Here is a 26,026-nt window from a genome sequence, read left to right on the forward strand (position 1 = left end):
TCCACTGATATGACTGACAGGGTGTATATAAATTTTTATTGATTGCTATGAGAACTAGAGAGAAACTGTTGCAATCACCTTGAAAGAAGGATTCATATAGGAGGATTTTTTTATGTTCTGCCTTTTTATAATCTTGCTGATCTGCGACGGTAACACAGAATGATGAAGATGAAAAATGTTTCAGTGTCATTTAATTTTTTAAATTTTTTTTGGTTTGGTTCATTAATTGTTTAATATGTGTGTGAGAGAGTGTATATTACGTATGCATGCAAGAATTTAATTAACATTAAAATTAAATATATGCATTTAATTACACACATACAATAATATAGGTCTATAATTAAATTTATATGTATACATATGTGTGTGTGTGTGTATACACACACACCCCTCGATCAATAGATGCACATGGAATCTGGAGGCACAGGAAACAGGAAAGAGCTTTCCCCCCCCTGCATATCCGAAGCACCGCAGTGCAATTAATATGATGCAACATTAATATAATAAAGCATAGATAGGTAGAGAGCTGCATAATTTGACACACCTAGTTTCAGGAGTTTGCCTAGTAAATGCTTGTAAATTTGCCGAAAGCAGGGAGCAAGCTTGCCAACATTTAAACAGGTTTGAATGGGTTTGTGCCAGGTATTTTAGAATTTCTCTCTCTCCCCCAAAAGAAAAAGTAAATAAAAGGAGTGAATCTTTTTTCTACCCCATCCAATTTCACAGCCTCAGGCACAATCTGATTTGGAAGTTTGCTTTGGGTCACTCTGGGAACCGAACCTGGTTGGATCAGTTCAGCTGAGACCCCCATACAGACCAGTCTGAATGGTGGCAGTTTGGTTAGTAATTTGATGCATCGCCTGAGAAGGGAAATAACAAGGGAGAGCAAAAATCGAGAAAAGCCACTCAAAAGGGTCACCTGTTGATAGGGACGGTGTACCAGGATGCGAAGGCTGGAGATCCGGTCTGTAAACGCAAGGTGGCAGCACACCGAAGGGACAGGTCCTTTTATCCGGGAACAGGCTGGGGGCGTTGGGAGTCCATGAAAGCCACCTTCCTTATATAGTGGTAACACATTTCAGTGTGGAAAAGCAGTGTGGCTCTGTTTTGTTGTGTACCACACCACCTAACTGTGAAGGACACCCCTCCGTCCTTGACATGGATCATCTACTTTGTAGCTTGGGTCTTGGGCACTTCCGCGATAGCGTCCAAAGCGTTAGGATGATGCCCGGAAGGTTGGCAGAATGCAGCCTCTAATGTAGAATTCTACTTGCTTCGTACTTGGAGGTGTGTGAGAGCAACAACTTGCTGTTCCTAAACTTCAGAAGTCTGGGAAATGGACCTACGGTATGTGTCAGGTAATCTGGGCGGCATTTATGAGATTAAGGCATAAAGGATCTGGCGTTTACGTGTAACATTAAACTTGGCTAATGGGAAACAGCCCTCGTATCTAGTGCAAACATGTGCAAAGTTTGAACATTGAGCCCTTTTGAGTCGTACGGAATCAGATCAAAAAGCAAAATGAAGGCTATGCATATTTCCTTACACGTGCTGATGTAATCCACTTAATACCAAAGGATTCACGGGATACATTTAGGTAAGCCATTTATTATGATGATGGTGGTGGTGGTGTTTTCCAATAATTGTGCAAAGGATGTATGTAGAAAAAAAAAAACCCATAGCGCCCAGCAGTCTACAGAGTTTGTGTATTATACATAATACCTTCATCGCAGTAAACCGTAAACATTTAGCAGCCATATTACAATTATGATATCGCTGGCATTTCATAGAATGTTCAGGTTTTTCTTTTTTTTAAAAAAAAATCACTTTTTTGGCATCCTGTAAGGATAGGAAACCATCTCCATGGTTCACAACATGTTCATGGAACATTTCAACCACAATACGTGAATACACCCTATAAATATTATAGAACGTCCTTACGGCCAAGATAGAAATGGGCTGTATTTTTTCAAAAGGGCCTGTCCCTCACAGAACTTAGAATCTTCTAAAACCCTTGAGAGCTGCAGCTTAAGTCAGGATGCTGAACATTTGCACTCTCCTAATGTTGTTGCTAGTGTGCGCATGCGCCTCGTGTGTAGAGGGGTGCACGTCTTCTGGAGAGAGGGGAACCACCAAGCCTTTTTGAAAAATCCAGTCAGCCCGGAAAGCTTCATAGAAGTTACTGCTTTGCATTCAAGCGAACAAACCTAACGCCACCCTCACACAATCCCCACCCACCTAGCTTATCCTCTCATAAAAATAAAACCTCATTGAGATTTAAAAATGATATTTCCCCTTCCTGTTGGAAGAACAATGTAGAAACCTCCTTGTGCAAGAATGACTCCAGTCCATTCTATTAGAATGTGTCCCCCCCCACATCCTCCAGAAAACAAGAGAGAACTCAGTTTTTTCACTATGATATTACATTAAAGCACATAATATGATAATCTCCCCAACTAATTCTGGGTCTGGAGAGGCTGATTCTTCTCAAATAAATTGTATGAAACCCAGCTTTGACAGGGAGCAAAGTGGCTGTAATGTACTTGTCTGGATAGTTCTGTTCTGGAAGAAAGGTAAAGGGGAAGCTGATGGGTCATCATCTTAGAATTGCAGCGCAGGAAGGGACCCCGTGAATCATGGAGTCCAGCCTCCAGCAAGGAGGCCCAGTGGGGGGAATCGAACTCCCAACCTCTGGCTCCACAGCCACAGACCTCAACCACTGAGCTCTCCAGCCGTTCATTGCCCTTGATGGCCGGCACCCAAGACCTCTGGATGTGTCTTAAGAGCTTGGTCTGTACATCAAGAGTTTCTTGAAAGTGTGGTCAAGAACTGGTGAATTTCCTATAATCCTGCACAAAGCTTGCAGTAGAAGAGATTATTCCTGCAAAAGAGAGAGAGAGAGAGAGAGAAGCGATTTAGTGATACAATGATGAAGCGGCAGTTGGCATACAGTGAGGCGCAATAGCTTTTGAACCAGGCAACAGGTGAAATACGATTTAATAGACCTGCCTCAGAAGATCTAGGAACTCTCGGTAAAAAACTGAGGGCCCTCTCACACGACGGTGCGGTCGTCTTTGTCAGCCAAATGCTCTATTTCCATTCATGCTAAGCCGACTGAGGTATACTGTGCAGACGGAGACGATGCAGCCGGAGTAGCACTTACGTTGCATTTTAGGGAGTCAAACTCCGTTGCCAGCATTTCAAGCTTCTCTGCTTGGACAAGCTGTCACTGCTGGAATTCCTTCTCAAAGAGACGTTTCGGTGGCTTGGTGTCGTAGCTTGGCCTTCTGTGACTGCGGATCCAGAGGAGAGAAAACAGAATTTTATTTATTCATTTTCTTGCTTTCAGGATGCTTGGTTCTCTCTTCCCAAGTCCGGACCCACCCATTCTGAGCACTTACCCCTCGTTTTTTCCCCCCTTTGGCCGAGAAGACAGCGTAACGCCGCAACCCCTGGGCTACTGTGATTCAGCCTCCTCAAACAAAGCCCCCAGCGCCTGGCTTTCCGATGTGTGGCGTGGACGCCACTGGGCTTCTATTTATAACCCAGAAGCTGTGTACAAAGTTCTGTGAGTTTCCCACACTTTCCGACCAATCACGACCGGTCTTTGGGAAAAAATCAAGGAGGCATCTATTGTAGGGCAGTAAATTGAGTGTGAAGAATTGCCTAGGGAGAGTTCGGAGTCACAATGCAAGGAATGGCAAGGAGCAGGTGGACGGGGCAACGTGGGTCACCCAGGGGAGGGTGGGGGGACACGGCTTTGAGAATAATCAGGCAGGAACGTGGGAAAAGCCTGGCATCTATTATCAAACAGGAGCCTCTAGGAATTCAATATCTCCATATGGTGGCTTCCTTCCCTCCCCAGCTGCAGAAAAATTATTGGCGTGGCCAACACCGAAACTGAGTCTTGCTGAAGTCCCAAGGGGGGTCCTTTGGAAAAGGTGTAAAGGGGGCTGAAAAAGAGAGGAAGACATTTTGTTGATTTTTTTTCTTCAAAAAACACATTTGTATTACATCAGTATATTGATCAGTGGCTGGCCAGATAGCAGTGGGTTTAGGTCCCTGGCTGCAGAGCCAGAGGTTGGGAGTTTGATTCCCCCACTGGGCCTCCTGGGAGAAGAGCCAGCCTTGGTAGCCTTGGTCCAGCTGCACACAGTCCCAGGGCTCCCCCTAGAGGAAGGGAAGGGGAAAGGCACTTCTGAGTCTTCTCTGTTTCTTTGAAAGAAAAGGTTGCCGTAACTCAGAACTAACTTGACGGCACATGCTCTGGAGCAGTATATAATCAGCACACTTTATAATGAGCGCATACCGCAGATATAAATCCAGAGATGCTCTCCCGCCCTTAAAAAAAGCATGCTCTTCCTATGTTCAAGTTCTCTTGAACAGTCCCTGCTGAGTGCTCACCAGATGGCATGAAAAGCACACATAGGTTGTTTCCAGAGCAACCCCCAAGAATAGGGCATGGTGTGGGAAACAGGGAAGATTTGCGGCTTCGCGTTTTCTCCGATGAATGGGGGATCAGGTACTCCTGCCCTGAGCAGCAACCCCCATTTATGGTCGGCAGGGGGGGGGGAGAGAGAGATAAATACAGTAACTTCTCTGCTTTTTCCAAGCCCTTCTGCTCTCCCTCTTTTCATGCATGGTTTCATTCCTCAAAGCAAAACCATCGGTTCTCCTTTTGGATTGTTAATCCTTCCTAAGACGGAGTGCCTCGGAGTTAAGCTTGACTTCAGAAGCAAGATTTTTTTTTTTAATGAGGAACTGGGTCATGATCCCTTTCCGGGAACGGATGACGGATCTGTCCACGGCCCGTGGCATTGGGTGGAATTTATGCCACCGGTTGGCTTAGGAAGTTCCCTGGGATCGAAGGGGTCTTGCCGTTTTTAAAAGTAAAAACATGAAAAGCAGCAACGATAACCCTAGAAAGAGATGGCACCAACCGATCATATAAACCCGGAGCGAACGGAAGAAAAGGGCGTGGAAAGGTGGTTGGTGACGGTCAGTGTGGAAAGCCTTCCCAAAAAGCAATGTCTTTAATTGCTTCCTAAACATCAACAGGGAGGGGGCTGGGTGGAGCACCTCCGGAAGGCAGTTCCATTAAAGTCGGAGCCACCACAAAGAAGGCCCTACCTCTTGTAGAGGATTTATGGGGTGGCCATGATGATCTTGTGAGGTGGATGACATAAAGGAAAGACGCTCTGACAAGTAACATGGGCCCAAACCTTGGAGAGCTTCGAATGTGAGTGTCGGAACCTTGAACCTTGAATAATTGGGTTCGGGCCCTTTCCAAACCTATCATACGGTGCTTAAAAATGTAAATCAGTCTCTTTTGTCTTAGATGAGGTCATTCCAGCTGGCATGGGAATGAAGGCCCTTTTAGTCCTTTAAATAGCTGTTGTGTTCTTTATCATCTCAGCTTTAAATATGTTCTGATATTCATTTGGTTTTTTTAAAATAACTGTTTTTTTTTTAAACTGTTTTCAAAAAAACAGTTATTAGCGATGACTATTTACAGTTGTTTAGGACTGCAAAGCTCAGTGGTTTTGGTATCTGGCTGAGGAGCCAGAGGTTGGGTGCTTCCTGGGGGGGGGGAAAGCCAGCCTGTGTAGCCTTGGGCAAGCTGCACAGTCCCAGAGCCCCCCCCCCCCCAGCACATGGGAATGGTAAACCACTTCTGAGTAGTCTCTATCTGGAAAATCCTGAAATGGGCTGCCATAAATCCAGATAGAGAAGACTTAGAAGTGTTTTACCCTTCCCTTCCTCTGGGGGCACTGTTGGACAGTGCAGCTTGCCCAAGGCTATCGAGGCTGGCTTTTCTCCCAGGAGGCACCGTGTGGGGGAATCAAACTCTTAACCTCTACTGAACACACTGAGCTATCCAGCCAGCTCAAGGTTTTCAATGCATATGAAATATTTCAGGGGTGCTTTTACCATTACCACCTCCGAGTGTTTCCATAGCTGTGCAGGAATTTGAACCCAGACCTTTTTGTGTCCTAGTCCATATAGTGGCTCTTGTTTCTCGCTTCGCTTCCATAAATGTCACCCTGATTATTGAAAATATCAACTGCATGGAAAGGAGAGGGGAAGAAAAAAAAATATGAATTGAATTGAGGATGGGTTCCCCTCCTTACCCCATTGAGATTTTCAGACTTTTATGCTCACACAAATTGCAAAAGGTGTCTCACGCCTGGGATCTGGCGACCAAAAAAAAAAAAAAAAACCCGTCGCATTCCCAGGGCATGGAAAGGGCGCTGGGTTAATGCTGATGGATGTATACGGGTCCCTGGGAACGCAAAACGCTCCAGATGGTCTCTCAGGCTGGTAACTGCAAAGGGAAGTGGGCTTTAAAGCTGGGCACGCTTTTTTTGTCCTCCCGGTGAATGTCATCAATGGGCGAGAAAGTGTGGGAAACCCTGAGAAACCCCACCCCAGATGCTGGGGTTAATAGGGGTATTGTGGGAAGGAGTCTCCTTGAGAACTGGGATCAACATACCAGAAAAGGGAGGTGGAAAAGCCGGAATGGATGAGATAGCATGGAATGGAAGAGACCCTATGGATTGTCAAGGAAGCCACAGAAGGGAACCGAACTCTGAATTGCACAGACACGGCAAATCTTCTGGAAAACGGACATGTTGTAGCACATATTCCTCTCAGGGAATGGGAAATGGACTATGGGCTCAGCTGACTTATTTAGTTCTACGTAAGTGTAGAATTTGATGGTGAAGCAAGACAGGAAACCATGTCATGCTGAGTCTGACCAGTAGAGGGCAGTGGCTCTGACAGTGCCAGGCCAGTGAATCCGTGCGGGGTTTCGTTCCGACCTTTAGAGTAGCCCTGGGTCCAGTTTGAACTTCAAAGAAACTCTGGATTTCTGTTTAATTGAGTTCTGGGTTTTAGTTTGAACTCTCAAGGAGCTATGCAAGGTACTGAATCCTGTCCACCCTCCGAAGAGCTTCAGCATTTGAGATCCATCCTTTAAAGTTTGGATTAAAACCCAGCATGGATTCACTCTCCCCACAGCGTGGGAAACGCCACCATTCATTGTCAACCACCCATCTCGTTAAATATTGCAAACACTGATTTTAAAAAAAAATCAGTTCCTTTGATGTGGATTCCTGCACTGAGCAGGGGGTTGGACTTGATGGCCTCCGAGGTCCCCTTCCAACTCCATCATTCTAAGATTCTATGAAATATCTGGGGTGCAGGCGTTCAGGATATGTGGTTATGTATTGACTGCCTTCTGAGATTTAGAGTTAACCAAAACAAACAAACGCCAGATGGAAAGATTGCAGTTTTGGAACAGAATTCTCAAGTCTGTTTAATGGATCCCAGTATTTTTTACTTTTTTTTTTTTTTTTGCTAAAATCCAAAAAAACAAGAGGGAGATACAAGGATGACATGCTTATGTACTGTGCTCCATTCCAGGTTTTGCACCTTCCTGGATAATCCCTAACCCTGTCTGGGAAGAAAAACCTCTCAGAAAGGAGGGTAAGAGGGTGCCCTCCAGATTTAAAGTCAATCGTAGTTCTGGCAGGGGACCTGTGTTATTTGGAAATGTTTTTAAAACAGTGAACAATTTCAGTCCCCATCAATCTGCAAGGGATGTCATTTTGCGCCTTGGGGTCTCAAAGTAAGTAACTTTTCTTCAAGGATCATGTGCCGTACGGAGCGATTCGATAAGGCATTGGCCCCTTTTTCTCTCTCCAAACCCCTGGTCCGACAAAATTCATGCACGATCTAAAAGGTTCTCAGGTGCAAAGAACAAGCGGACCCATGTATAGTTTTTTAAATGATGGGATGGATGGCACGTGGTTAGAACCCACCCAGATTCAGACCACAGGCTGCTCCAGGAGCCAGAGCATCATCTTAGCGCTGCCAGGAGCCATGATGTATTTCTTATTTTGAACCCTACCTTTTCAAGATCAGTTTGTGATTTGTTATACAGTCGAAGTCTCTCCGTCTGGTCACCTCTGGCCTGTGTGAAAGGGAATGCTAGTGAGAGGCAGTAGGGTATAGTGGAGAGAGTGATGGACTGGGACTCAGGAGACCCGGGTTCAAAGCCCCACTGAGCCTGGGGAACTCCCTGGAGCCTGGCTCTGGTAGTAACCAGTCCTTCCACATCTCATAGGTCTTAAAATTCATCTTTGCTGTCCTTCCGCAAGCAGGGGAAGGCCTTTGCCTTCAGACAAGCCTCACCTCCGTGTCCTCTTTCTAGATAGATTGTTATGCCTCACTGCTTTGACTGTGTGTTTTAGCATGGTTTGTGTTTCCTAATTCCCAGAGTGGTTTGTGTTTGTTCCTTTTTCAGATTTTGATAGTTCGTGCTTTTTAGCTTTAAATATTTGCCTTTTAAGGATGTACGCCACCTTTGTGTTTGTGTGTGTGTGTGAGTGAGAGAGAGAGAGAGAGAGAATGAGGATCTGTTAATTGCCATGCTTTTCCAATCAGATCATGTATCAACTGCTTGGGTGTCACACACTCTTTCACTGAGATCGCTCTTAAAACATCCCATAATATAAAGGACGGAAAAGCAAATCTTTGAGGTTGAACTTCACTTCTCTTTTGCCTGGCTCCGGTTTTCCACAACGCCTAGGAACCTACAAATGGACGTTTCCTAATATACCTCCCACACACATACACAAAATCATGTGCTCACGTGTACACAGCCACTAACCCTGGAGGTTCTGTTTAGCTCTCAGGACATTCAACTGCAAAGCATTCTCTCCCGTGAATTTCTCTGATACCCACTTTCAGAGCCACCTGAATCCATGGCCAGCACCACATCTTGTGGCAATGAGTTCCACAGGGTAATACACTTGTGGACAGAGCTACATTCTTAAGCTAGAAACCTACTGCTCGTCACTTCCCATGGCTTAATGGGAGAGCCATCCTTGGCCTTTGCTTGTTCTTAAACCATGAATGGCCCCTCTCTCCTGGTGTCCCTTTGCAGTGGGTCATCTTAATTTTGGATTTCGTTTAGGCATCTGGCTGCAGAGCCAGAGGCTGGGAGTTCGAATTCCCCTACTGGGCCTCCTTGACAGGGGGGTGGACTGGATGATCCAGAGGGTCCCTTCCAGCTCTGCAGTTCTAAAATGATGATGATCTAATCTGCAAGCCAGCATGACTAGCAGGGGTGTTTGTGTATGTATGCAATCACACACACAACCCTTGGTTGTTCCTAGCAAGTTCATAACAGAGGTGAGATTTGAACTCTGGGTCATCAGAAACTTCTTTACCTAGTTGTTGTATATCTGAAAGGAAAGATAATTTCACAGACAAACACACACATATACAAAAGCTTCTTTTAATCTCCTTTAATTGACTTTTCTATCAAAGACTTTCAACTCATACGCACACGATACCACGTGACTTTATAAAAGCATTCCAAATCATTCACCTTTGGAAAAATATTTGTATATATACATGTACATACAATACTTCCTCCTTATAAAAGATACATAAATCCATATTCCTTTACAAAAGGCATCTGATTTATCTCTCAAAACAAGAGAAACATACACACAGATAAAGCAAAACCTAACAGAAATGTTCTCTAGAGTTTTCTCACTGATGATACAGCTAATTCTGGAGAAAATGAACCCAAGAAGTGAAAGATATCAAGTTTTGTTACTTATCTGCTTTTGAGACCTCGTTTACCATTTCCACCCCCCAAGTAAGTTTCTGTGACTAAGTGGGGATTTGAACCCGGGTCTCCCGAGCCATCGTCTGACAATGGCTCTCAAAAAGGGCGACGGCTTTGACCATTTGGGGATCCACCCCTCTCTGTGAATCGAAGCATCACGTCCAGGCTGCCTCTTTAAGCAGACAAGGGCTGATGATGTAAAAAGCCTTCGGCAATAAGAAAGTTAAAACCTCAATTTTTCCCCGAATTAAGTGCATTGCACAATAAGACCTGTGGCTTAGATGCATTCCCCCCCCCCCCTGAGAAAAAGAAAGAGAGGGACAGGCGGACTAAATATTTTGATGCAATCTATGGCTTCCCCTCTGAATGCCGCCACAAACAGGGCCGGCCTCGTTCATTCGTTCAGCAGATGCTGTTGAAGTCTTCGGCCGTGGCCTCCGATTTCGTAGCGAGCCACGCAACCCTTCACTATGAAGGAAGACAACGCGGTGCAGTACATTAAGCACTCCGTTGTGCTACATGAAAACACAACAAACAAACAACGCAACCAAAACACACCTTCTCTCCCTCCCCCCCCCCCGTTTTGGAAACACAATATTTCCTACTTTTTAAAGAGGGACGGTTGAAAATCAAAGATCCCTCTAGGTCTGAGCATTCCCAATTTTTGCAAACAGAGAAGTGTCCGGGAAAGTCCTTCTGTGTCTCTACCACGGTCTCCAGAGGGTAGCGGAGACACCTGGCGGGGTCTTGTTGGCCAGCGGTTTCTTCGACCGGGGGCAAGGGGACGCGGGCGGGGGTCCCTGGGCCGTGGCCGTCGGGCGCGTGGCATCTGCAAGTGCGTGGACTTTGCAGAAATGTTTGATCAGCTGCGTTTGGGTTTCTCTCTTGGGTCCGCACAAGGACAAGAAGTAGAGTGCCTCTCTTAGACAACGCAGGTAGCCGGTGTTGAAGTCCAGTTCTGGATTATTGAGGCCAAAAGCTAGCAAGGAACAAAAGAGAAACACATCAGTTTAGAGGCAAGACTCTAGGATGGCCGATCTCCCACCTCCGATTGCATGAACATAACCTCATGAAACAGGCCACGGAGACAGGGAGAGAAGCGGTCACGCTTTGCGGCTATAATGGAGCTCTTTAATGCCGATCTAACCATGTCAAGGAACTATTTGACACACATGTATTGCTAAGCAGCTGGCTGCAAGTCAGCTGGCCTTTCCTTCCCCCAAAAAATATAGCCACACGATCTGGGAATGTGGTCCCTCCTTCATCCTTATTTCAAGGTGTGCACCGAACCCAAATACTGTAATTTGTACACACAGGGCCTTAGACCTTGACTTGTGGGAAACCTGAGTCAACCCTGTTGCTGCTTCAAATAACTGACCACCCCTTCTAAAATATCATCATCACCATCTCCTGTCCAGGAAGCCCAGCGGGGAATCGAACTCCCAGCCTCTCGCACTGCAGCTAGAGACTTCCACCACCTTTCCATATTCATAGCACTTCAGCTGCTTGCCCCATTTAAGCCTGCCTCTTCAGGTTTACCTACAAAAATGTGGTGGACTACAACTCTCATCATTTCTAGGGGGCCACACAAACTAGGGGAACGCTGGGCATTGTAGTCCCCTCTCCAAAGAAAGAAAGAAAGAAAGAAAGAAAGAAAGAAAGAAAGAAAGAAAGAAAGAAAGAAAGAAAGAAAGAAAGAAAGAAAGAAAGAAAGAAAGAGGAGCAAGCCACATTTAAGCTTAGGTTGGCAAACCCCTTCGGCACTCACCGTAGCCCTCCATCTGGCGCTGCTGCTTCAGATAACTGACAGCCACTTCTAAAATATCTGCCTTTTCCAGCTTGGAGTTTGGCTGGTGGCGTTGGAACTCCCTCTCCAGTAAGACCTTGAGCTGCTCGATGCTGCTGTTGATGCGGTCCCGGCGCATTTTCTCCACCACCGGCTTCCTTAGCTGCCAAGGGGAAAGAAAAGGGGAGGCTTTCAAACCTTTGCAGATGTGGATGCGTGCATTCGAACTCGGAGGCCCCCCCCCCCAGTGGAGCCCTGGGTGCACAAATACATTCTACCCATCATCGCCTCTCATCTTATGGCCTCAGGACAGCAGCGATCTCAACAGTGGACTTTGGACCACCCCCTCCCACGTCTGAAACCTAATGCCATTCTAAGGGACATGCACACCCCTGCACCCGTTGTAGGAAAACAATGAGGGGGTCTCATTCCAGAAGCTAAGTGAGTCCTGGATTGAGAAGCTTCCAGATACAATACCAAGGGTCTCCAGGCAGATCTTAAAAACAACAACAACAACAACACACCCCTTCTGAAATTCTGTAGCTATCTGTTCCATCACTGCCTGTTTTATTGCTTGGTTTAGGACAATGAGGACTAGAAACTTGGGTTTATTTTTCAGCAAAAAGAAACCGTTCACTGGTAGAGCCCACACCTTCCAGGCAGAGGCTTCTAAGTCCAGTCCCCAGGCAGGGGTTAAGAAAGCACCCATCCTGCTGATGCCATCATCATCTTAGAACTACAGAGCTGGAAGGGACCCTAAGGATCATCCAGTCTAGCCCCTGTCAAGGAGGCCCAGTGGGGGAATCGAACTCCCAGCCTCTGGCATCGCAGCCAGAAACCTAAACCGCTGAGCTATCCAGCCATAGTTGGTTAGGTAGACACGTGGTCAGACTCAGTAGCAGGTTTTCCAGTGGGGCTCAGCTCTTAATTACCTTGTTTTTATCTTTTGCTGGCAACCTGTCCTCCTTCCTGTGGACAAGGCAGCTGTTGCTAGGAGCCATGTGTCCTACGGATGATCAGCTGTTGCTCCTCACCCAGACGCCACCTTATGCTCCGCGGCTCTCTCCGAGAGCGTGCCTTCTATTTATATCCGCCTCCAGCTCCGCCGTGATGTGAGTTTTAGCCCTCGCCAATTCCCACAGTCGCTCAGCCAATCCGGACGCGCGGCCAGATAATAGGGGGGAGCCACCTCTCTTCAGAGCATGCTACATTGACCCTCAATGGCCCCACAGAGGATGACCTTCTGCCCCAACCAACTGGTGGAGGGAGGCAAAGCCACATGCCGGTGGGGCAGGGAGGTTGGGGGGAAAAGATGCGAGCCATCCAACGGGGATCGTCTGAGGGCAGGTGCACTCCAGAGCCAATGCTCCACGCTCCTCATGGCCAACGAGAGTGAAAGAGAGGAAGGAGGAACGGAAGTGACTCAAGGCTAGGTATGGTGCTTCCTCTCAGGTAGACCCAGGCAATAAACGGCACTGACATAAAGTGTGCTTGGGTGTTTGTTTGGTTGATTGCACTCATATATGGCGCGGATTAGGGCTGATCACTCTTCTCGGCGGTTTCCTTGCAAAGCAATGTGAATGGAAAATAAATCACAAATAATATATATATATTTTTAAAAAATAAGCCACACATCTACAAAAAAATAAAAAATCACCCGGGCCGTCATCATTGAAGAACTCACAAAAAGCTGAAATGGTGGGCAAGCGGGCAGAATTGAAATGATTGGTTGATCCATTGACTTACCAAGATCCCATGATTCAGCAGGTTTACTCTAGTTGGAAGAAATAATTGGATTTAGGCTTAAGAAATCTCTCTCTCTCTCTCTCTCTCTCTCTCTCTCTCTCTCTCTCTCTCTCACACACACACACACACACACACACACACACACACACACACACACACACACCCTCTAGAGTTTTAAAATGTAGGACTGTAAGTCTATAAGCCAAACTGTCCATTTTATTTATTGATAATGTATAGAGTCATAATAACACTGAAATGCAAACTATCGATTGATTGATTGATTGGTTGGTTGGTTGGTTTCTGTACCACTTTAGCATACTGCAATCCTGAAAGCCAAAAAAGGAAGCAACTAAAACTTTTCCCTAGGACTTCAAGACATAACCAAATGTTGTGTGATTTTGTACCCCTAAAGCCCTGGTCGCCGCAAAGATAGACAGGATACAGAGAATGGCTGACAGTCGGATTCCAAAAGATCTCCGGTATGGAGAAAGAGTGCAGGGAAATCACCCCAGAGGGAGACCACAGCTTTGATACAAGGATATCTGCAAGCGGGATTTGAAGGCCTTAGGAATGGACCTCAACAGATGGGAAACCCTGACATCTGAGCATTCAGCCTGGAGGCAGGCGGTGCCTCACGGCCTCTCCCAATTTGAAGAGACCCTTATCCAGCAGGCCGAGGTGAAGAGGAAGTCCCGAAACAAGCAAAACCAGGGAGCTGGACAGGGGACAGATTGGATTTGTCTCCAGTGTGGAAGGGATTGTCACTCGAATTGGCCTTCTCAGCCACACAAGACACTGTTCCAAGTCCTCCATACAGAGCACTTGACCATAGTCTCTAAAGATTGAAGGATGCCACTAGCCACATGATGCCACTAGCCACAACAGATAGCTGCTGATTAAAGACTCCCTTCTGTGATTTTGAGGTCCACATGGCTCATGCACAATGCGATGAAGTTGCATGCACCCTAAATGGAATTAATATAAAACTATTTATTCTACGAGGATAAAAAAAATGAATGAATGGTTAGCAGCTATTGATGGCCCTGTTTGTACAGTGTTTACTAGGGTTGGAAGTTAAGGTGTCAATGCATCTCTGCAAATTTATCTGATAACCTGTAAAGGCTGTCCAAAGTCAGCAGCCATCACCACATCCTGTGGCTGGGAATTCCAAAGTTCAGATCTGTGCCACGTGAAAGAAAAAGTTTTATTTATTCTGAAACTCCCGCCATTCAGTTCTGGTGGATGACTGGGGGTCTCCCAATATTTATATGAGTGGGAGTAGACTAGACAACACTGCTAAACAAATCCTGGATATGATCTTTTAAAGGGACCGCTTAGATTCTTGCTGTAATCTGTCCTCAGATGGGCTGTTTACTAAAAGCTTTAAAAATGCACATTCAAACGGTGTGTTATCTGTGTAGCCAGTGGATACAGGTGGCCATTACCCCCGTTTGAATAGGTCTTTCCTTCGAATGAATCATGGGCAAAAGGACAATTATTGCGAGTGGATGATGCCACCCTCTTTGCTTAGTTTCGCTGTTCTTGTGTGTTTTTTAATAAAATCTCTCTGGATGGCTCGGAGTCGTCCTGAGATGACTCAACTCTCAGCTTTCCCACCAAATAATAAGGAAGGGGAATAAAGGTTTCTGTGACCAACATCTGTCCTGGACAAAGGCATGCATCCATTCAGACTTTGACAATGAATACTATGGGGCTAGATGTGGCTGTTTCCTGCACTTTCCCCCTCCCCTCTTTTTGACAATGGTCTCATAGAATAGAAATCAGTTTTGTTCTTCTCTTCTCCCCCCCCCCCCGCCGCACCCCCAGATGAGGAAATAGCCTTTAAGGATAATTCCAGAGAAATCCTTCCAATTATTCTGTCCTCTTCTTTGCTTCACAGAAAACTATGGGCCTCCAAGACATCTTGCAATCCCATAAGAGCTTTTGGAATGCTCCTTCCTCTCAGGTTGCAATAAAATTCACTAGGAAATGGGGAGAGAGAGGGGGGGCAGGCAGGCAGACAGCGATACCCCTTTAAAAAAAAGTTGCATTCGAAGTGACACCTCCTCAAATCTAAGAAATTCATATTGCTGTCTCTCTAATCCTCATTCAAACATTGGTAAAATCTTCTTAAACCTTAACTTCTACTCCTAGTAAACACTGCATCGTAATTCCACTCGCTTATTGTTCTTCAGAGATACATACCGTATTTTTCGCTCCATAAGACGCACCAATTTTTTAAGGAGAAGAAAACAGGAAAATATAATCTGTTTTCTTCGCTCCATAAGACGCACAGACTTTCCACCCCCCTGTTTTGTGGGAAAAAAGCGCATCTTATGGTGCGAAAAATACTTCACTCCAAATGATGAACATTTGCAGAAGGGAGGGCTTGTTGAATTTATCGGCTCTAGCCACTGCCCAGTTAGAGCTGAAGACTGGTTTCTGTTTCTTTTTTCCAACAGAAATGAATGGTGGAAAGTGTGATTGTGGCTTCCATGTTGATTTTGATGGATTGATGGTGACTCTACTAGTGATTCCCACCATTTAGGCCTCCAGATATTTGTAACTTCAACTCCCAGAATCCCGGACCCTTAGCTATGCTGGCTGGGACTAAGAGGAGCTGTTGTCATATGACATCTGGAGGAACACTGGGCTAAGATTCTATTTACATGTAGAGATGGGATCTTTGGATTCATTGCAACACAAATCCCATAGTTCTCCATTCTGAAATTTCTGTCTAATGGACACCTAAGTGTGGCTCACCTGGGAGAAAGGCCGGAACTAGAAGGCCGTGAGCCTGAGCTAGGCCTAGCTAGGCCTAGCTCAGCCTCAAAACTTTCCCGTTGAGGCCTATCTCCCAGGTGAGCCACATTTAGGTATTGATTTGACAGGTAGGGTTCCGAGAATGGAGAAATATGGGATTTGTAGTCCAAGAAAACTGAAGAAGCCTAGCCCTTTGACCATGTATGATTGTCAAGCCAGATATAGCCATACTACCTTGAGCGAGTCATTCTTTCCAGTTAAATGTATGGCACTGGATTTCTTTTTATTGAAATCAACCCTGTTAAACCTTTTCAGGATCTTCATGGACCATCTTAAGGTCTTCTAAAATGGGAAAATTTTCAACCTTTCTTCACTGTGCTTTCTTGACAGGTCTGGACTTGATGGTCTAGTGGTCCCCATACTTGGGCCTCCAGATGTTCTTGGACTACAACTCCCAGAAGCCTTCACCACCACCTCTGCTGGCCAGGATTTCTGGGAGTTGAAGTCCAAGAATATCTGGAGGCCCAAGGTTGGGGGACCACTGGTCTATAGGACCCCTTATAGCTCTACAGTTCTAAGGTTTCTTCTTCAAAAACACCAGGCCCAGTCAATCAAATTTATAAAAACATTGACTCCACCTCAACAAGTCCTGTGTCCATGGAGGGGATGATGACGACGACGATGACATCAACCACATTGGGGAAATGTATTTGAGCCAAAGGCTTCTGGGTGTCAAACTGCAAAACAGCTAGAGGAGGGCAAAACGTTGAGAACTGCTAGGCTATACTGCCCCGGTTCTTAGCACAGGATCCGGTGCTCTTGAAAGGCCCCAGAGAGTCTCATCCTTGTTAGATGGTGGATCTAGAGATTGACAGGTATCTCATTTTTGAAGCTGGTTAAAGGGGCTGTAGCCGAGTCAAAGGGTGTGTCCCTCCCACCTCCGGAGTGGCGGCTGCTGACCCTCCTTGGCCGGCTTGTAACGATTAACCAGATGGTCTTTTGGGAGTTGGACATTTTTCCCCCCTCCCCTCCCTCCGCGAGGCATTGAGGCTCAAAACACCATCACTAATGCCGCCCGTCGGCACGAGGCACACGTCTATTGTCCGGCCGAGGAGGGGACGAGTGTGGGAAACTCCGCGCAACTCAAACCCACACAGCCTGGCGCTAATAACTCCTTTGTGAGCCATGAATGCGCCGTGAACTCACATGGTTCTTTGAGATGAAGCTTGGGGGGGGGATGGGGTGTGTGTGTGTGTGTGTGTGTGGGAAATGGCAAAGGACCCGGAGAAGGTTTTCTCAAGCACCCTTGCGGATCAGGATGGAACCCAAGGCGTAAGAGGAGAGAATAACAGATGAAGACTATCCTTCAGGAACCAAAGCCTGGGGTAGGAATTCAGTCTTGTTAGCAGGTTTTGCCCAGATAACGTTGTGGTTGAGTTTAGACCACAAGGAGGAGGAAAGGTGTTTCTGGGGCCCCAAAAGCCTTACATGGTGGACTTGGGACAGGGATGAACACCCGGCCTGACTTACATTGCAGGGTTGTCATTCTTGGCAAAAAAAACCCCAAAACAAAACTTTCTAGCTACACAGCAGATCGTGCCGGGACCCACGGAGCCGAATCAGCTTCAAGTCTCCCGGAGTGGGCCACCCCTTTTGGTTCTCAACAGTAATGAGGATAAAAGGGGAGAGCCATACCGGCTCCAAGCTTGGGAGAGGGCACCAGCAAACTACTCTCCGTGCGCCCTTCAGGTGCCCTGTGACTGCAGGATGATGGGTTTGTGACAGGTAGCCACAAAATGCCTAGTGAGCCATCCCGCCCTGCTCCAGAGGAGCTCACGCAGCATTGCTGGGAAATTAAAAACGGCCACTTGTAATAGTGCTTGAATTCTAGGCCAGATATCAATGCTGGTGGTCCCTAATGGTGGTCTGAGAACCTGGTTGTGGAAACTTAAGAGTGTGTCTGTATTGCACAGAGGTGGGCAACTGTATTCCTTTAGATGGTTTTCCGATGGCACCTCAGAATGGACTATGCTGTTCAACAGGGATGTTGGCAAGTCTTTGGTCCCAAGTCCCAAGTCTGAGTCTTTGGCCCCAAGTCCCAAGTCCGAGTCTTTGGTCCCAAGTCCCCAGTCTGAGTCCAAGTCTCTAGTACAGTCATGACTCCTAAGTCCCAAGTCTAAGTCCCTATTAAAAACAAGCTGTCCCCCCCCAGAAAACAGAAAGGGGTGGGTGGGTTTTGAGTCTGAGTCATTGAAAAAAACAAACCCAAGTTGAGTCTGAGTTGAGTTCGAGTTAAGTCCGACTTGACCGCAAGTCATGTGACTCAAGTCCCCATTCCAGTTGATGAGAAGTATGAACATCTGAAGGGTCCCTGGTGTCCACCACTGTTGTAAAAGGTTTCCTTCTTCCTGACCGGTGAGCAGTGCTTACATTAAAGCAAGATCTTATGAATAGGGGCATGGAGGTTGAAACATAATGCAGAAGAAGCCGGACAAAGCTAAAGGTTGCTATTTCCTCATTTGGACAAATGATTCAGTGGGAAGATCTGAAACATTGCTCTTTGAAAAGGTTAGGGTTGCTCCATTTTGTTCACGGGTCACCAAAAGAGTCATGTGCAGCTGTCACTAGAATATTATTGCTGATTTACACACATGTAAAGAATACAACTAGGTACGTAGCTCAGTGGTTCAGGCCTCTGGCTGTAGAGTCAGAGGTCAAGGGTTCGATTCCCCACTGGGCCTCCTGGGAAAAGAGCCAGCCTGGGTAGCCTTGGGCAAGCTGCACAATCCCAGGATACCCCCCAGAAGAAGGGAACGGGGAACCACTTCTGAGTAATAGCTCGGTGGTTCAGGTCTTTGGCTGTAGAGTCAGAGGTCAGGAGTTTGATTCCCCACTGGGTCTCCTGGGAGGCAAGCCAGATCTCTACCACTAGGCTTCCAACTAGAAAACAGATTTGCACGGGGCACGTTCACACCGCAAACTTGAAAACAGCATTATTGAGATTGCATCACCAACTTTTAGCTTCTTTCTAAGAAAGCGTGGTGGTCAATATCCCCAAACCTTGCATTTCTGTTGAACCAAATAGTTTTCAACGAGAGGAGGGGGAATCTTGAGGCGAACACAGTTTCCGATCCGTTGACTTGCGTAAGTCAACTCAACCATCGTAACCCAAGGATGACTCCGTCATGAGTCAACGAGTCAGGATCCTAAGTTTTGTTGCCTTAAACCTATAGAAATGGCCAATAAAAATGATAATCAAAGAGCGGTGCTCTTCCTAATTGCGCAGGTGGTATTTTAGGGGCCGGCTCTGTGCAAGGGACTGTACAGGCCAACGGCTGCCAAAAGGTTTATGAGTCTTTGAGTAAAGAGGGGGTTGGAGGGACGCGCTCCCACACTTCCGGCTTAACATTAAAGAGCCAGACAATGAGGGTGGGAAGATGCGCTACAAGCGAGTCTCTGGAAGCGGCTTGCCCCAACCTCCATTCTCGCCCCTCTTGGCCTGCCCACCACCCCATCCCCTGCTTTTTCTCTGCCTCGTGGAAATTCCCATAAGTCCTCTTTATCGGGTGCACAAGAGGGATTTATTATTTCCTGGGTTTATTGACTCTGAAAAGCCCGAGGGATTAAGGCTGCTTAGCACATGAATGGACGGAGTGTGTTCTACAAAAAGCCAGGGTTGTGGGATAAGGCCTTTGGATGTGGGAAAGAACCGACCCTCCAGGAGACCAGGCTGGTGCCTGATGCTAAGTTCAATCACTTTTCAAAGGGATCTGTTCTGGGGGGGGGGCTCCGAGGTGGGGGGAAGCCCCTCGTTGTCCGTGTGCCAGCCAAACTGGAGGGAAGAATTGTGGGAGCCGACGTTTCAATCCAGCTGCTCAAGTAGACCCCCCGAATCAGTGTAATCGACACCCTGGTAAGATGTATCATTTCGCCATTGATTCGTCGGCCCAAATCCTGTTGCTCAGCATGGTCAATTGCACTAGAGTAAGCCCACTGAATCAATGGGGGGTTTGGTGAGTCAGCTGCTTATTCGATGCCATTGACGCACATGGGACTACTCTAACTGTTACTTGCTTTAGCATATGTAGCGTGGCTCACCAAATCCCCATTGAGTCAATGGGCCTACTCTCGTGCAATTTGCTGCAATAAGGAACAGGGTTTTAGTCAAGTTATTGTGTGTAAAATGAACGTCCTCATCTGCTGTGAGTCAGATCACTTTCTCCTATGCTGTGTGTGACTTCATGTCATGTTAGGGCCTGCCAAAGGAATTTCTATTTTCTATGTATATATGTAAATAGACCAAGTTGTTGATTTTACTCTCTCAGCGTCATAAGTGTCTCTGCTGACCAATATCTCCTCACTCTGCTGATGTGATGAGAATGCATGTTCTAATCAAAATTCTCAACAACTTGTTCATTCACTTGCCACGCCTGTGTATGCAACTCAAACCAGCTGCACTTTGCTACTGTCATTCACAGAATAACACTGTTGTTGTGTGAATCTCAAATAAAATTCAGGTCCCTGTTTTGGGAGTGGTGGTGTGGGTTCAGATGTTTTTTTAAAAAATTAATAATTCATTGATTGATTTCATTGCCTGCAAACTTGTGAAGCCCCCCAAGCATGTTGATAAATACTCTTCTCATCCAACCCCTCCTCAGCTCTGTTTAAGCCACCAGCTTTGTCACACTCCTGAAGTCTGCAAACAGAAGGGCTAACAGGAACATGTGTGTGCATCCATGCCTTTGTGCGTGTCTTCAGCACCTGACACCGACTAATCTCTTCCCCATCATACTCCTCTGGACTCTCTGGGGTCTTGCTGACATCTGTCTGAGAGTGTGTGAGTGTGTGAGCCCCTGCATGTTCCCACTTTCTCAGACCCTGTCCATCAGCATGCCAAACCACAACAAAGAGGGTGGGTGGGATTCCTCCCCCCCCCCGAACAGCACCGGCTTGGAGCAGCTGGACAGGTGGGTCTTGGGAAAGGATGCCACGGACTCTGTGGACAATCTCTGAGCACTAGTGGGGAAAAGATCTCCCCAGATCTTTAATGGCAGATGGCGTCCACAGATTGATTGGAAGGAAGGAAGGAAGGAAGGAAGGAAGGAAGGAAGGAAGGAAGGAAGGAAGGAAGGAAGGAAGGAAGGAAGGAAGGAAGGAAGGAAGGAAGGAAGGAAGGAAGGAAGGAAGGAAGGAAGGAAGGAAGGAAGGAAGATAGATTTTCAGGCTTGGCTGCAAGGAGAGAATACCTCCTCAATCAAATTGTGTGTGTTGGCATGAAGACTAATCATCTTCATCATCATCTTAGAATTGCAAAGCTGGAAGGGACCCTATGGATCACTGAGTCCAACTCCTGTCAAGGAGGCCCAGTTACGAATCAAACTCCCAACCTCTGGTTCCACACCCAGATGCCTAAACCATTGAGCCATCCAGCCATCTTCCTTTCTTGGCATACATGCATGCATGCATGCATCCTTCCTTCCTTCCAGATACAGTAGTTGGCAAGCCAGAGTGGATCCCAATTTCCTGTGTTTATGGAACAAACTCTCTGACTTCAGCCCAACCGTCTTTCTTCCCTAAGGGTGCAATGTTTGGCATTTCTTTTCTTGAGAATACCTGAGCTTTAAAAGTATAGAACTGCAGGATAGCTCAGTGGTTTAAGGCACTTGGCTGTGGAGCCAGAGGTTGGGGGTTCGATTCCCCCATGGGGCCTCCTTGACAGGGTCTGGACTTGATGATCTATAGGGTCCCTTCTTGTGCTGCTGTTCTAAGATCATTATTATTATCTGTCCAACTTCCTTCTGACTCATTCTTTTTTCCTCATTTCTCCCCCTTGCCTCTCCTTCCCCTCCTCAGCCTGTAAAATGCCGACCACTCTAACCAGATGTTAAGCCTTGGAGAGAGAAAGAAATGGCTTCCCCCCCAAAATGTCTAGGGCTGCCTTGTCAACTCTTGATCAATGGCCCTGGGCCTTACCACAAACAGTCAATGCTACGCAGATGGTCTACCCACAGTAATGTTCAACACATACACCCGCCTCGCCGGGCACAAAGGAAAGTCAAATAGTCAAAACCCTGGCACACTTTCCTTCTCCTCGGAGTTCAATGCCTTGAATAGAGAAACAGTGTGGGAAACTCAAACCAACTCTGCGCTCACAGTCCAGGAGCCCAGCTTCCTCATCTGCCTGCAGGCGACAGGCGGGGGGGGGGAAAGGGGGGGAGGACAGCCCCAGTTGGACAGGGGGAGAAAAGACCCTCAGTCAGGAGCCAAAAATGAAATTGCAAAGAGGAGTAGCATGATGATGATGATGATGGTTTTATGATACATGTAAGCAACATTGGAAACAGCCTCTCTTTTTCCTTTGTCTGCACTTGGGAGTTTTCCTCTGTTTTCGAAAGGGAATAATAAAACCACATACACATTATTTATTTACATTTATTTATTCCATTTGCATCCCGCTCCCACGAGCGTCACAGCACTACTCGGAGCAGGTTACAACCCGTAAAATAGAAAGCACAAATTAAAACAGAGATATTGAAATCAACGGCAATAACCCCTTTAAAATAAACACCATATAGTGTAGCCTTAATATGCATGTAGCACGCTTGGGGGTTGAAAAATCTATTCACATCTGGATGATCCTCACCACAGCCTGACAAGGTAGACCTGTCTTATGATCTCCATATTGTAGGTGGAAGAAATGAAGGCCACCAACCTCATTGATAGCAGATATGACATTTCCCACCACCATTTTTTTTTTAGTATGATGATGGTGGAGGGTGGGGTTTATCTACCTTGTTATTTTTTAAGTTGTCCACTCAGGGAGAAAAGCTGGGTATAAATATTTTAAATAAATAAATTTATATAAATAAGAGCAAGTCAGCATCAGGTGGGGAAAACTTCATTCTGTCCTTTCCGGTACCAATCTAGCCAAGACTGGGGATCCGCCGGGCACATTTCTGCATGTTTAGACTCAGCGCAAGGGACATGGTGGCGCTGTGGGCTAAACCGCAGAAGCCTGTGCTGCAGGGTCAGAAGACCAAGCAGTCGTAAGATCGAATCCATGCGACGGAGTGAGCGCCCGTCGCTTGTCCCAGCTCCCGCCAACCTAGCGGTTTGAAAGCATGCAAATGCAAGTAGATAAATAGGGACCACCTCGGTGGGAAGGTAACAGCGTTCCGTGTGTAAGTTGCACTGGCCATGTGACCACGGAAGATTGTCTTCGGACAAACGCTGGCTCTATGGCTTGGAAACGGGGATGAGCACCGCCCCCTAGAGTCGGACACGACTGGACAAAAATTGTCAAGGGGAACCTTTACCTTTACCTAGACCCAGCGCAACATGGCTTGTAAGGCTACCTACCACACACAGTAGAGCCTTCTTGATGGTGTCACAGGAGTTATCGAATTATTTTAGAAAACTAGGTATTCCTCTCGCTCTTGCCTTTCTGCTGCCAATTGAAAATGTATCTGTTTGAACAACCTTGAAGGAAATAAGCAAGTTATGCAGTTTTCCTCTCTTGCGGTGTGTCTTCGTGCCTCTCCTGGAATTTAGCAAACATTTATCCCTCACTGTTTCGGATAATTACAATTTCATGATTATTATTTTTTAACGGCATGCTCTTCGGTACATTGTGAGCCTCCCTGAGCTTCTCGGAGGCACGGGGCATCATCAATAGGCTAAATAACAAGTGATGATTAAAAACAGCAATTTTTCTCATCCTGGATGGAAAACAGAGAGGTCCCATCGAAAAAATATTAGCCAGAGCTGCGAGGTTTTTCGCTGCACAGCTGTGAAAAAAACAAAAACCAGCTCTTTTTCTCATTGTCAGGAGAGAAAAAAAGTTGCGTTTTGCACGGCAATGGGTCTGTACCTTGCTTGCTGTGTTTCGAACACAGAACTGAACCAGTCCTGTGGCTTTGAAAGCCACTTTGCTGACTTATAACAACTGCAGGCAGTTGATGGTGAGGACCTAACACAGATTACCCCACTCTGCTCTGTGTTTGCAAACAGGATTCCCACCAGTTTTTGTTTTTGTCCAAGAAAAATAGAGGATTTGGGTTTGTTTGGGCTTTTTTGCACATTTCCCACCTGAAAGTTCCCAAAGGCAAAAAACACAAAACCAAAAAACCTCACTAAAAAAAAAAATCTTGCCATCCTGTCTAGGAAGGAGAAAACTTTGGAATTCATCATAAATGTATATCACTCGATTTAAACCTGTACCTTTTATGCCAACCTGTGTCAACTCCATCAAGGTATCAGGAGTAATGCCAAATCCCCCCAAAAAATAGTTTGCCAAAGATTTTGGAAATAGCAGGGTTCTCTCTCCCTCTCTCTGTCTTTCAATTTTGGGACTACAAGTTCCAGAATCCAGTGGCTCATGATCATGCTGATAGGGGATTCCAAGGGAGTTGGGTCATTGTCGTTCACAACAAGAGAATGCCCCCCCCTTCCGTGTGTTAAAAGAAACGTATGCAACTAACCTTACTTCTCCATAAACGTGGCTGCCTAGCTTTCAGCCACATGGCTAAGTAGCTTATTACTCGGATGGTTAGAGGAGGTTTCAAATCCTCCGACTTTCCCACACATCTCTTAATGACATTCATCCTCTCCACAATGGGCGTGTGCCTGACTAGGAAAAAAAAATTAGCAATGGTCTTTGAGCTGCCATTGTGTTCAGTGGGAAAAACCCTCCGTCCAGAAGACCATCTGGAAAGCAGTTACGGAGAAAGCCAAGGTGGTTTCCCCCCCTTCTGGTTCCTTAAAAAACAACACACACACACCAGCAACAACATCTGGCAGCTGCTTAGGAGGGAACAGACAATCCTGCCACCGTGGCTTTTGAGGCACTTCCCCCCCTCTGAAAAAAAATCACATTCAAAGACACCCACAACCTCTCTGCCATTCCGTGCCATAGAGTCCTTTTCAACGTATAGCAACCCGCATGGGCATGAATGACCTCCAAAAAGTCTTGCCATAACGTAGCAACTCAGGTCTTGCAAAGTGAATGCCTCTGCGAGTTCGGCCTGCAGCAAACTGGGAGAACAGGCCCCCAAATTGGTACCTTTTAAGCCTAGAAAATTGATTTCCCTGCGAGTTTTGGGGGGTTTACAATCTGCTTCTTCCTTTATATTTTAACAGGCATTAGCTTAGCGATTGATGCTTTGAACTAGCAAGAGACACGGCCGTACGTATTTGACGATCTTTCATGATGTTGCCTCGAGCTGCCTCCTTCTATTTATGGACCTCAAGGTGATGTACATTGTTCTTCTTCAGTTCAGTTAATCTTCAGAGACAGAGAGACAGAGAGACAAAGACAGAGAGAGAGAGAGATTGAATTACAGGTCCAATGTTATCTAATGAGTTATAACCGGGGTGATGAATATGGTTTCTGAAATCCAAGTATAATACTGCAATGACTTATTACCTTTTTGATATATTGAGTGTAATTCCATTATCCCCAGCCATGTGACCAATGGTAAAGGGTGATGGCCCAAAGACCTTTAGCACAGTGGTTCCCAACCTTGGGTCCTCCAGATGTTCTTAGACGAAAACTCCCAGAAGCCTTTGCCACGAGCTGTGCTGGCCAGGATTTTCTGGGAGTTGAAGTCCAGGAACATCTGGATAACCCAAGGTTATCCACTGCTTTAGAAAGACATCAGGGTGTTACTTCCATAAGCTTAAACCCAAGAGATTCATATAGGTAGAAAGTGTTTTATATGCTAAATCTTGGCTTTGTTGAAGGCGCCAACCAATGAATCAACCAAAAGAGCAAATCCACCTTTTATTTTTTTATTTCAAATGCAAGCTTCAAAATGCAGCCAGCTAAAATTTCTTAAAGGAGGAATCGTTGTTAAGGGCTTCCGACTTACGGCAACCTTCTCGTAATACTGCTAAGCTTCACAAGATGTTCCAGTTGACCCTTGCCGCCATGAACCCGGAGGAGATTCCAAAGCTGAGCAAAGATTTGAACCCAGGCCTCCTGGGTCCTAATCTGACACTCTAATGACTACACCACACTGCCTCTATAACTGCTAAACTAAGGACTTCTGAATAAGTAAAAATAGGCAGTGAAAGTATTGAATGTTCAA

At 46.2% G+C, this 26,026-nt stretch overlaps 1 protein-coding gene and 1 long non-coding RNA gene across 2 annotated transcripts; both read right to left on the minus strand.

Annotated features, from left to right (window-relative positions):
- Positions 1 to 2,773: 2,773 nt before the first annotated feature.
- LOC140701791 (uncharacterized) lies at positions 2,774 to 3,488 on the minus strand. The gene is made up of 3 exons (XR_012080770.2): positions 3,402 to 3,488; positions 3,164 to 3,293; positions 2,774 to 2,881 (listed from the first exon to the last, which is right to left on the minus strand). It is a non-coding gene; the product is annotated as an uncharacterized LOC140701791 (long non-coding RNA).
- A 6,742-nt stretch (positions 3,489 to 10,230) lies between these two features.
- On the minus strand, positions 10,231 to 13,034 carry LOC110088236 (transcription factor HES-5). Its single transcript, XM_020810425.3, has 3 exons — positions 12,362 to 13,034; positions 11,412 to 11,592; positions 10,231 to 10,622 (listed from the first exon to the last, which is right to left on the minus strand). The coding sequence occupies exons 1-3, from the start codon at positions 12,428 to 12,430 to the stop codon at positions 10,348 to 10,350; spliced, it is 525 nt and encodes a 174-aa protein (XP_020666084.3). The 5' UTR covers positions 12,431 to 13,034; the 3' UTR covers positions 10,231 to 10,347.
- Between the last annotated feature and the right edge of the window lie 12,992 nt (positions 13,035 to 26,026).

Source organism: Pogona vitticeps, chromosome 7 (assembly GCF_051106095.1).
Source record: "Pogona vitticeps strain Pit_001003342236 chromosome 7, PviZW2.1, whole genome shotgun sequence".
NCBI lineage: Eukaryota > Metazoa > Chordata > Lepidosauria > Squamata > Agamidae > Pogona > Pogona vitticeps.

What these genes read in the sequence shown, in the direction of transcription:
- LOC110088236 (XM_020810425.3), bottom strand. Translation starts at nt 12,430, where the DNA reads ATGGCTCCTAGCAACAGCTGCCTTGTCCACAGGAAGGAGGACAGGTTG. An exon ending in CAGCAAAAGATAAAAACAAG is followed by an intron (nt 11,593 to 12,361) that starts GTAATTAAGAGC and finishes TCCCCTTGGCAG; the next exon opens with CTAAGGAAGCCGGTGGTGGA. An exon ending in GCGCCAGATGGAGGGCTACG is followed by an intron (nt 10,623 to 11,411) that starts GTGAGTGCCGAA and finishes GTTCCTTGCTAG; the next exon opens with CTTTTGGCCTCAATAATCCA.